Source organism: Lampris incognitus, chromosome 3 (assembly GCF_029633865.1).
Source record: "Lampris incognitus isolate fLamInc1 chromosome 3, fLamInc1.hap2, whole genome shotgun sequence".
Taxonomy (NCBI): domain Eukaryota; kingdom Metazoa; phylum Chordata; class Actinopteri; order Lampriformes; family Lampridae; genus Lampris; species Lampris incognitus.
In genome coordinates, this window is record NC_079213.1 from 98,642,225 (window position 1) to 98,654,591 (window position 12,367).

Here is a 12,367-nt window from a genome sequence, read left to right on the forward strand (position 1 = left end):
ATAAATTGAAATTTCCATTGAAGAAAAGTTACAAAAATGTTTGTGTATGCTGTCAGTTATAGTTCTTGAAAAAACAAAAATGGAATCAAATCTGAATCGGCAGGTCAGATTTTTTTTTTAAATCAGAAATTAGAATCGGCCAAGAAAATTGCGATCGGTGCATCTCTACTATTCATCAGGAAGTTAATTCAGTCATCAGTATTGTTGTCCAGGAGATTGTCAAACAACATACAATTAACTCCAACCATGTTTCATCATTTTTAGCACTCAGTTCCTTTCAATTATTCCAGGTAGACATGTAAGCTTAAAGTGCGTTGTTACTTACAGATCCACAAGATGTGATGCAGGGGCAGGTGATAGCCGCTGTGAGAGTTTGCAACTGCTTAAGAACCTCCTCTTGTTGGCTCGCGAGCGCCGCTTGCTGGGCCGAAAGAGAATCCACCGAAGCCTGGAGGGGTTGCACCTGAGCCCGGAGGCCCTGCATGGCAACAGCGGCCTCTTGTAGTTGCTGGCCGTGGGAGGCTGTAAGCTGAATCTGCTTATAGAGAGCAGCCTGGACAGGATTGGCGTCTGGGTTGTCTGGGTTCATAGTGAAGGCGAGTTCGTACTGTTATGGTTTGTAGAACGAACCCAATAGCGACAACACAAGACAAAGTAAAGCACCAACCTGGCAGGACTCGTAGAGGAGAGCCGGCCGGGCCTGGACAGAAGGGGAAGGCGCTTCAGGCGGAACTTGAGAATAGCTTCTTAAAAATGGGAAAACGTAAACTGCCCCCTTAATCCGAAAAGGAAAAAACGTAAACTGCTCCTTTAAAGTCCGAAAGGGAAAAAACGTAAACTGCTCCTTTAAAGTCCGAAAGGGAAAAAAACGTAAACTGCTCCTTTAAAGTCCGAAAGGGAAAAAACACAAACTGCTCCTTTAAAGTCCGAAAGGGGAAAAAACACAAACTGCTCCTTTAAGGTAGAAGTCCAACCGAGTAATAAGATCCACAGTGAGAGAGGAGAAATTAGAATATCAAAAACTTGATCTCAACTAGAAAATCACGATGGGAAAATCCAATGGGGAAAACACAAAGAGAGTTCTTCTCCGAACAAGCTCTCAAGGAGAACTGACACAAGGGAATAGTCAAACAAGCAAAAACACGGAGAATACTACAATCTGTACTCCACCGGGAGACACAGAAATGTCACAAAACTCGAGACGAAGAATTTACTCACGGGACTGTTCAGGACGAACTCGCGACGAGTTCTGGAAAGCAAACAAACTTATACTAGAGTGGTTAACGAGTAGATAGGCTGCAGGTGTTTCAGACGCGCCCTTCCCCCGCTCTCATTGCTGGTTGCCAGGTTGGTCAACAGACCGAGCCCTAACAGTACCCCCCCCTCTACGGGAGCCACCAGGCGACCTGCCAGGCTTGTCAGGGTGACGGCGATAGAACTCAGCGAGCAGACCAGGGTCCATGATGAGCTGGCGGGATACCCAGCTTCGTTCCTCCCCCCCATAGCCCTCCCAGTCAACCAAATACTGGAACCCCCGTCCCCTGCGTCGGACGTCCATCAGCCGACGGACCTTCCACTGTGGATGCCCATCCACAATCTCAGGGGGAGGCGGAGCTGGGGCCGGAGGCATAAGGGGGCTCTCGGAGACAGGCTTTACTCGGGACACATGAAAAACCGGATGGGTCTTCATGGAGGCCGGGAGCTTAAGACGCACAACTGCAGGACTGGGTACTTCCTGGATCTCGAAGGGTCCAACGAACCGGGGATTCAGCTTCTTGGCAGAGGACTGAAGGGGGAGATCCTTGGTGGACAGCCAGACTCTCTGTCCGGGTTGGTAAGCTGGTGCTGTGGATCGGCGACGGTTAGCTCCTCGTCTGGCACGTTCCGTAGCACGGAGCAGCGCAGCCCTGGTGATCTCCCAGACACGACGACAGCGGTCCAGATGAGTCTGCACGGAGGGAACCTCCACTTCGGACTCCTGTGCAGAGAAGACGGGCGGCTGGTAACCCAGGGATGCCTCAAAGGGCGAGAGGCCGATGGCGGAGCTGACCAAGGAGTTGACCGCATACTCGACCCAGGGGAGAAACTGACTCCAGGAGGTTGGCTTCTTGGCAGCGACGCAACGGAGAGCAGATTCCACACTCTGGTTCATCCTCTCAGTCTGTCCGTTAGTCTGCGGATGATATCCCGACGAAAGGCTGACCGAGGCGCCCAACCCCTTGCAGAAAGCACGCCACACACGGGAAACAAACTGGGGCCCTCTGTCTGACAAAATGTCCTTGGGAAGTCCATGCAAACGGAAGACGTGGCTCATCAGGAGGTCAGCGGTTTCTGAAGCAGAAGGAAGCTTAGGCAAAGCCACCAGGTGAACACCCTTGCTGAAGCGATCCACCACCGTCAGGATCACTGTGTTGCCCTGAGACGGAGGAAGTCCAGAGACAAAATCCAACGCCACATGGGACCAGGGCCGACTGGGAATAGGAAGGGGCTGCAGCAGACCAGCCGGTGCCTGGTGAGAGGCCTTGCTGCGGGCACAGATGGTGCAGGCCATGACGAACTCCTTGACGTCCCTCCTCATAGTGGGCCACCAGAACCGTCGAGCTATGAAAGTGAAAGTGCGGTGGACTCCAGGGTGGCAAGCGAGCTGACTGGTGTGGCCCCATTTGAGGATCCGAGACCTCACTGAGTCCGGAACAAACAGTCGGCGAGGCGGCACGTTGCTCGGGGCTGGACTGGAGCGCAAGGCGCGCTTGACCACCGTTTCAAGGCCCCAGGCCACCACGCCAACGACCTTGGTCTCAGGGAGGACGGGACTTGGCTCCACCGTTACAGGTTCCTTAAGGTGTTGACGAGACAGAGCATCTGCCTTGGTGTTGCGGGAGCCAGGACGATAAGTCAGTGTGAAGTCGAACCGACTGAGGAAACTGGCCCACCGTGCCTGCCGACCATTGAGACGTTTGGTTGCCCGGATGAACGTCAGGTTCTTATGATCAGTCCAGATGGTAAATGGATGCTCTGCCCCCTCCAGCCAATGGCGCCATTCCTCAAGTGCAGCCACTACAGCGAGAAGCTCCCGATTACCAACATCGTAGTTCTCCTCGGCGGGAAGGAACCGGCGGGAGAAGAACGCGCAAGGATGAACCTTCTGGTCGGCCTCTGATCGTTGGGAGAGCACAGCCCCCAATCCGGTGTCCGAAGCGTCCACCTCAACTATGAACTGCCTCTTGGGATCGGGATGGAGTAGGACGGGGGCACTGGTGAACCTCTCCTTGAGCGACAGAAATGCAGAGCGAGCAGCTGGGGACCAGACGAACGGCTGAGAGGGGGAGGTTAGACGGGTGAGGGGTTCTGCTACAGAGCTGTAGTTTCGGACGAACCTCCTGTAAAAGTTCGCGAACCCGAGGAAGCTCTGCAGTTCCTTACGTGACTTAGGATCCGGCCATTCCACCACCGCTTTGATCTTGCGAGGATCAGCTCGAGTCTTGCCTCCCTCCACGATAAAACCTAAGTAGTCCACTGACTCAGAATGGAACAGGCATTTCTCAGCCTTGACGAACAGCCGGTTACGAAGGAGGCGTTCGAGAACCTGCCGCACGTGCTGGACATGCTCCTCGAGGGACCTGGAGAAGATGAGGATGTCATCAAGGTAGACGACAACGAATTGGTCGAGCATGTCGCGAAGGATGTCATTCATGAGTGCCTGGAACACCGCCGGGGCGTTGGTGAGGCCGAACGGCATTACCAGGTACTCATAATGACCACGGGGAGTCTTAAAGGCTGTCTTCCACTCGTCCCCTTTCCGGATCCGAACGAGATGGTAGGCGTTCCGGAGATCCAGCTTAGTGAAGACAGTCGCCTGGGTCAGGGGTTCGAGGGTGGAGCTCATCAGAGGCAGGGGGTATTTATTCTTGATGGTGATGTCGTTGAGTTGGCGATAATCAATGCAGGGTCGGAGACCACCATCCTTCTTCTTAACGAAAAAGAAACCAGCTGCCACCTGGGAGGATGAGGGTCGGATGAGCCCTGCCGCCAACGATTCTGAAATGTAATCGTCCATAGCAGCCTTCTCGGGGATGGAAAGGCTGTAAAGACGACTGCTAGGGAGAGAGGCCCCAGGACGGAGGTTGATAGCACAATCATATGGCCGATGCGGAGGGAGAGACTGAGCCCGCGTCTTGCTGAAGACCTCCCCGAGATCATGATACTCGGGAGGAACAGAGGAAAGATCGGGAGGAGGGGCAATCGGAACAGTCTGGACTGCTGGACCAGGTGCGGCCTGAAGACACCGGGCGTGACAGGAGGAGCTCCACTCCAAAATGTTACCAGACGACCAAGCAATGTGTGGCTCATGCTGAGCCAACCAGGGACGCCCCAAGATCACAGGAACTAAGGGAGACTGGATGACGAAGAACTGAAGGCTCTCCACATGGTTTCCAGCAATAGTGAGAGACACGGGACAGGACTGTCGGGTAACACTGGCCAGGCGGCGCTCATCCAGAGCAAAGGCCTCTATTGGCCTCTCCAATTCCTCACATGGAATGTTAGCTTGAGCAGCAAACGTAGAGTCCAAGAAACACCCATCAGCTCCCGAATCGATGAGTGCGCCTACAGTGAGCCGCTGGTCTGCCCAAGCCAGGGTAACGCTCACAAGATGGTTAGCCGGAGCAGGATGGCGGGAACAGGAAAGACGGCTCACTAGGATCTCCCGGGGTCCCAGTGAGCCTAATCTTTTGGCCGCGTAGGACACTCGCTGATCCGGTGTCCCTTAAGACCGCAGTAAAGACAGACACCTGCCTTGAACCGGGCCTCACGTTCAGCGGGAGTCAGTCGTGTACGCCCGAGCTGCATAGGTTCCTCCTCTGTCACTGTCTGGGAGGAGGAGAGGCTTGCCACAGGGGAAGTGGAGTGCGACGAAGAAGAGCCCCCTTCGGAAGCTCTGGATGGCTGAGAGGTAGAAACGGTTCCCCGTAGACCTCGCTCGCGCCTTCTCTCGCGGAGACGTCCGTCGATGCGGATGGCAAGGCTGATAAGGTCGTCGAGAGAGGTAGGATCCTCCCGGGTGGCTAGCTGATCCTTGACGGCATCGCTGAGGCCCCTACGGAAGGTTACCCGAAGTGACTGGTCGTTCCAGCCACTCTCAGCCGCAGCCAGCCTGAACTCGACTGAGTAGTCAGTGACACTGCCACTGCCCTGCTGGATCCTGCTCAATCGGACACCCGGATCCTGACCGTACACTGGATGATGGAATGCCTTCCGAAGCTCAGCCACAAAGTCATCGTAGGAAGAGCAGAAACTGGCCCCCATGGACCAGGAAGCAGTGGCCCACTGAGCAGCGCGGCCAGTCAGCAGGTTAGTCACGTAAGCAACTTTTGCAGCATCTGTGGTGAACCCCCTGGAATGGTGGGCGAAGACAAGCTCACACTGCATGATGAACGTGGCACAGGTCTCAAAGTTGCCATCAAAAGGCTTGGGATTGGAGATACTGGGCTCCCGGAAATCCGAAACATAAACGGTAGGATTGTCTAAGGCAACGGCTGCGGGCACTGCTGGAGGAGGGGCGGCCGGAACTGGTGGGACAGCTGGCTGGATGGTGATAGCCGCTGTGAGAGTTTGCAACTGCTTAAGAACCTCCTCTTGTTGGCTCGCGAGCGCCGCTTGCTGGGCCGAAAGAGAATCCACCGAAGCCTGGAGGGGTTGCACCTGAGCCCGGAGGCCCTGCATGGCAACAGCGGCCTCTTGTAGTTGCTGGCCGTGGGAGGCTGTAAGCTGAATCTGCTTATAGAGAGCAGCCTGGACAGGATTGGCGTCTGGGTTGTCTGGGTTCATAGTGAAGGCGAGTTCGTACTGTTATGGTTTGTAGAACGAACCCAATAGCGACAACACAAGACAAAGTAAAGCACCAACCTGGCAGGACTCGTAGAGGAGAGCCGGCCGGGCCTGGACAGAAGGGGAAGGCGCTTCAGGCGGAACTTGAGAATAGCTTCTTAAAAATGGGAAAACGTAAACTGCCCCCTTAATCCGAAAAGGAAAAAACGTAAACTGCTCCTTTAAAGTCCGAAAGGGAAAAAACGTAAACTGCTCCTTTAAAGTCCGAAAGGGAAAAAAACGTAAACTGCTCCTTTAAAGTCCGAAAGGGAAAAAACACAAACTGCTCCTTTAAAGTCCGAAAGGGGAAAAAACACAAACTGCTCCTTTAAGGTAGAAGTCCAACCGAGTAATAAGATCCACAGTGAGAGAGGAGAAATTAGAATATCAAAAACTTGATCTCAACTAGAAAATCACGATGGGAAAATCCAATGGGGAAAACACAAAGAGAGTTCTTCTCCGAACAAGCTCTCAAGGAGAACTGACACAAGGGAATAGTCAAACAAGCAAAAACACGGAGAATACTACAATCTGTACTCCACCGGGAGACACAGAAATGTCACAAAACTCGAGACGAAGAATTTACTCACGGGACTGTTCAGGACGAACTCGCGACGAGTTCTGGAAAGCAAACAAACTTATACTAGAGTGGTTAACGAGTAGATAGGCTGCAGGTGTTTCAGACGCGCCCTTCCCCCGCTCTCATTGCTGGTTGCCAGGTTGGTCAACAGACCGAGCCCTAACACACTGTCCTCTTTGCATGCTTCAAAATGTGATTCTTTCCTGTGCATACTCCTGATGGATAGCCAGCAGCGAAGAATCATCTAATCACCCAAATTTTTGAACTTTTTCATTTTTATGATGAGCTCAGGAGCAACTGTAAGATTTAATTTCAGTAGTCATCCTCCATGTCTCTCTACCTCCTCTTGCGTCAGTATCGATTGCTCTCCATCCGTTTGAATTTATTACAGACTCAGATGCTCCTTGATCCTCAGTACCAACTGAAGAATCTGCAGTACTCTCAGCAAGACTGCACATACAGATTTTTGGGGGTCATTTGTTCAGTTATATTTAAACTTTCCACTGTCCTCAATGCTTTCAGTTGTATGACAAAGTAGATTTTTTTTAAAACAAGCACAAAATTGTGTTCTTCTCAGCATCACCTGAAGAAGCTGGAGGGCCGTCGCCTGGATTACGACTATAAAAAGAAGCGCCAGGGCAAGATCCCTGATGAGGAGGTCAGACAGGCTCTTGAGAAGTTCCACGAGTCCAAGGAGGTGGCTGAGACCAGCATGTACAACCTGCTGGAGACTGATGTGAGGACCTGTTTGCATATGAGGATGTGTCTCTCCTGAGCAGCTGGTGTCTATGTTTCCATTTAGTAGAGCTTGGACTTGGTGTATATCTTGATCTTGAAGAACAGGTGATGTGTACAATAGCATAGCAGGTGTTTGTTGACACATGCCTCCCTGTGATTTGTTCATTATCTCTTCGCTCAAATTGATTTCCTTGTTCATTATTTTGTTATATTTAGTTTTATTGCAGAAAGGCCCAGAGGTTTGTTGCAATAACAAGCTTCTTTGTGGTATTTCACGAAGCTGGATAAGCGGGCTAGCCAGATAACTTTGAAAAGGATACTGCAACATCCTGGTGATAATGATTTGATTCTGTGAAACTACATTTGAAATGTTGGTTTGGGTATATGATTTGGCCATACAAATTTATTATTGCTAGCAAAGAACAACATTCAGTCAGTTATTACGTATAATTTTTTGAAATTTTCTGGCTAAAAAGCTAATCCTGTTTAGTGGGGAAAAAAACACCAAACTATTGACATTCTGGGAGTGGGTAGTGCCATCTGGAGGCCGATGGTCCTTTCTTTTCTACTTCTTGTGGCATTTGTTTAGTTTGAACTTAATATTACTTGTGATTATTCATCACCCCTTAAATAACCAAAAGTGAAATTGTAGTCACAGTAAATCATTTATGAATATTTATAATAGTTTTGCACCATGAAGCAAGATGTTTGCAGCTGCGGTAGGGTGAGGTTTGTATAAATACTGTGCTTACGCTGCTAGCTGGGTCATTTATTAACCAGAATTTAAAACCCTTTATCCACAGGAATGCCTCTCAGCTTATTAAAAGGCATTTTGCTGATTTATTTCTGTGTGTGTGTGTGTGTGTGTGTGTGTGTGTGTGTGTGTGTGTGTGTGTGTGCGCGCGTGTTCGTGTTTGTGTGCGTGTGCGTGTATGTTCAGATAGAACAGGTGAGCCAGCTCTCCTCTCTGGTGGAGTCACAGCTGCAGTACCACAGACAGGCTGTGCAGGTCTTGGAGGAGCTCTCTGACAAACTCCGAGATAGGTACAATAACGAAGTCTCACACACACAAATACGTGTGCGCACACACACACACACACACACACATACACGCTTTTATATATATAAATATGTATATATATATACACTACCGTTCAAAAGTTTGGGATCACCCAAACAATTTCGTGTTTTCCATGAAAAGTCACACTTATTCACCACCATATGTTGTGAAATGAATAGAAAATAGAGTCAAGACATTGACAAGGTTAGAAATAATGATTTGTATTTGAAATAAGATTTTTTTTACATCAAACTTTGCTTTCGTCAAAGAATCCTCCATTTGCAGCAATTACAGCATTGCAGACCTTTGGCATTCTAGCTGTTAATTTGTTGAGGTAATCTGGAGAAATTGCACCCCACGCTTCCAGAAGCAGCTCCCACAAGTTGGATTGGTTGGATGGGCACTTCTTTGAGCAGATTGAGTTTCTGGAGCATCACATTTGTGGGGTCAATTAAACGCTCAAAATGGCCAGAAAAAGAGAACTTTCATCTGAAACTCGACAGTCTATTCTTGTTCTTAGAAATGAAGGCTATTCCATGCGAGAAATTGCTAAGAAATTGAAGATTTCCTACACCGGTGTGTACTACTCCCTTCAGAGGACAGCACAAACAGGCTCTAACAGGTACTATTTAATGAAGATGCCAGTTGGGGACCTGTGAGGCGTCTGTTTCTCAAACTAGAGACTCTAATGTACTTATCTTCTTGCTCAGTTGTGCAACGCGGCCTCCCACTTCTTTTTCTACTCTGGTTAGAGCCTGTTTGTGCTGTCCTCTGAAGGGAGTAGTACACACCGGTGTAGGAAATCTTCAATTTCTTAGCAATTTCTCGCATGGAATAGCCTTCATTTCTAAGAACAAGAATAGACTGTCGAGTTTCAGATGAAAGTTCTCTTTTTCTGGCCATTTTGAGCGTTTAATTGACCCCACAAATGTGATGCTCCAGAAACTCAATCTGCTCAAAGAAGTGCCCATCCAACCAATCCAACTTGTGGGAGCTGCTTCTGGAAGCGTGGGGTGCAATTTCTCCAGATTACCTCAACAAATTAACAGCTAGAATGCCAAAGGTCTGCAATGCTGTAATTGCTGCAAATGGAGGATTCTTTGACGAAAGCAAAGTTTGATGTAAAAAAAATCTTATTTCAAATACAAATCATTATTTCTAACCTTGTCAATGTCTTGACTCTATTTTCTATTCATTTCACAACATATGGTGGTGAATAAGTGTGACTTTTCATGGAAAACACAAAATTGTTTGGGTGATCCCAAACTTTTGAACGGTAGTGTATATATATATATATATATATATATATATATACACACACACACACAAACACACACACACATACATATTTTATACATATTATATATATATATACACACACACACACACACACACATACATACATATATATATATATATATATATATACATATTTATATATATAAAAGTGTGTGTGTGTGTGCGTGTGTGTGTACACACGTTTTAACTGGCAGTTTCCTCTTTGGGGTAACTTCTTGCCCAGGAGCAATACATTTCACAATGCACATTACATGGGAGTGTAGGGCAGGTTGAGTGAGAGCCTCTTTAGTAAGTGTTGGTTAGGATTATTTGGAGGTTTTGAAATAAGCATTTGAAATTAGTTTTTTTTTCCCTTCCAGGATGAATGAGGCTCAGTCCCGACCAAGACGTGAATACACACCAAAACCTAAGCCCATCTTTGATTTTGGAGATAATGACCAGTCAAATGGTGGCTACACAACGTCAGTTGCTCCGCCACCCTCACGTAACTCTGGTAAGGAATGACTGGGCTATGGGCCATTTATTGCTGCAAACGCAGACCATTTATTGTCGGCTATGCACACCCCAGAGCAAAAGAATTTTTGATTGTTTTTGGCATTGTTCGCATCTCTCGGATTTGTTTGTCCCCCCCCCCCCCAGTTTTATATCCTTGATCCAGCCCATGGTTAGGAATTGAATGAACCTATAAAAGAATACTCAACGTCAATCTCATTGCATATGTGGCATAAATTTCCATGCTACATGGTTGTTTGATTTTAAAGACCTGGCTGGACATAAGACTTTTGTGCACAGTTTACTTTGAGCGCATCTACATTTTCCGTCAACGTTGTAATGTATCACAGCTTCACTGTAAAATTTATATTTTGGCGTCATGGTGACCCAGTGGTTAGTGTTGTTGCCTCACAGCAAGAAGGTCCTGAGTTTGAATCCCGGGGTTGTCCAACCTTGGAGGTCATCCCAGGTCATCCTCTGTGTGGAGTTTGCATGTTCTCCCCGTGTCTGGGTGGGTTTTCTCCGGGTATTCCGGTTTCCACCACCATCAAAAAGACATGCATGTTAGGGTTTATACTCCTGTATGTGGCCTGAACAAGGCAATGGAAAGAAGAACTGGAGTTGGTCCCCAGGCGCAGCATGAAGGCAGCAGCTCACTGCTCCTTGCTACACAGATCACAGCTAGGATGGGTTAAGTTGCAGCAAATGAATTTCCCCAAGGGGATTAATAAAGGAAAGTTAATTAATTTATTAATTTTCCCAGCGAAAACTGAAACATTAGATCACAGTGGGTCAGTTCAGCTTGGCCTTCTCTAGAATTAACTATTCTTACAGCTATTCTGCTATACATGCTACCGTGAATGGAGCATGAAATGTTGGATAGGTGATTGTTGCATTATAGCTCATTCAAGTATCGAACATGGTGCTTCTTCTATATGTTGTTTGTTTTTTTGCGTAGCACAGGAAGAAATCCCGTGGGTGCCCTGGCTGTGCCAATAGGATAAACTGCTCTGTGTTACATTAGCGTCTAAAGGCGCTTTTGGACTGGAGGAACTTTTTCATACTTCTAAGAACTGTTGGAGGGACTACCCACTTTTTATTGTGTCTGCACTGGCAGGAACTGGGAATGATTGTAGTTCTTCGAACGCTGTTTTGAGTGACTTTTTTAGTTCCTACTTCAGGGTCAGTGCTCTCCCAGCAAAAGAGGAACCTTGAGTGACACGTTTACGGTGATTGGTCCGGATGTAAGTGTACATTGATTGGTCGAACACATGAGCCAATGCACCGCTGGCAACCGCCATTTTTAAATGACCTATGGAAAATGTTAGCTCTGTACACAACAGCTCTTAACATTAGTCTTTAAAAATGGAACAAAACACGGGCAAACAGACCGACAGTGAAGTCCAGGCTTTATTGAGCCTGTATGCAACTGCAAAGTCTAAATTCGCACGTATCCTTTCCATTTCCATTATTATCATGAACACGATACGCAACAAACACAGTTCCGATCATGGCGTCCTCTGTTGTTGTTGGTGGTGTTGGTGTTGTATCACGAGCAGAATGAGATAAACATTTGTATTCATACACATTTGACGTTGGTATACTAACCATGCAGAAATGACGTTGGTATACTAACCCACCGGCTTACGTTACTTCAATGTTCCTGGAAGTGTGACTGCAAACAGAAAAAAGCTCTTGAAGGTTCGTAGTTCTCAGGGAGCGTCCCCAGCGGGTAGTTCCTCTCAAACAGTCCCCAAAGCTGTTTGGTCCGAAATTGCCTTAAATCTGTTCATTTTTAATGAATGCAGGTACGATACAGGCAGTTTTAGTGTCAAACAATGTTCCCGTCATGACACCAAGGCTCTCCCTGTGGGATGGCAGACTGGCCATGCCGTGAAAATATTAAATATAGGGCCGCAGTGAAGAAGAAAGATTGGGAACCCAGAAATAACACACCATGTGTGTTTTTTGTGTGTATTGAAAGGATAAAGAGAGAGGCAGAAATTTGCTGTGTGTGTGCGAGCATGCATGCGTGTGTAGAGGGGAGGGGCAGCTGTCATTTGACTGCCCCCTTTCTCCAGTTGACCTTGTTCCTCTTTCCTGTGACATCATCAGAGCCATCTCTCCACCTCTCCAGATTGTCTTTTCGGAAATCCAGATTGCGTGAGTCAGATTGTGTGGGCCAGTTTTTTTTGTTTTTTTTTATGGTGTAGAAATGGCACAGTGTGTTCTGATCAACTACCACTGTGTAATGGGGGTTGTGTGAAATGGCTTGTTTAACAATAGCTTTTGCCTTTTACAAATGTTTGACTCATTGTCGCAGATTTTAACAA

At 47.9% G+C, this 12,367-nt stretch overlaps 1 protein-coding gene across 1 annotated transcript in view; it reads left to right on the plus strand.

Moving 5' to 3' along the window:
- sh3gl1b (SH3-domain GRB2-like 1b) overlaps window positions 1-12,367 on the plus strand; it is a 34,682-nt gene that overhangs the window by 17,280 nt on the left and 5,035 nt on the right. The window contains exons 6-8 of the mRNA XM_056276264.1: window positions 7,023-7,181; window positions 8,124-8,227; window positions 9,902-10,035. Of these exons, the coding sequence (XP_056132239.1) occupies window positions 7,023-7,181; window positions 8,124-8,227; window positions 9,902-10,035 (397 nt within the window). The remainder of the gene's footprint in view (window positions 1-7,022; window positions 7,182-8,123; window positions 8,228-9,901; window positions 10,036-12,367) is intronic.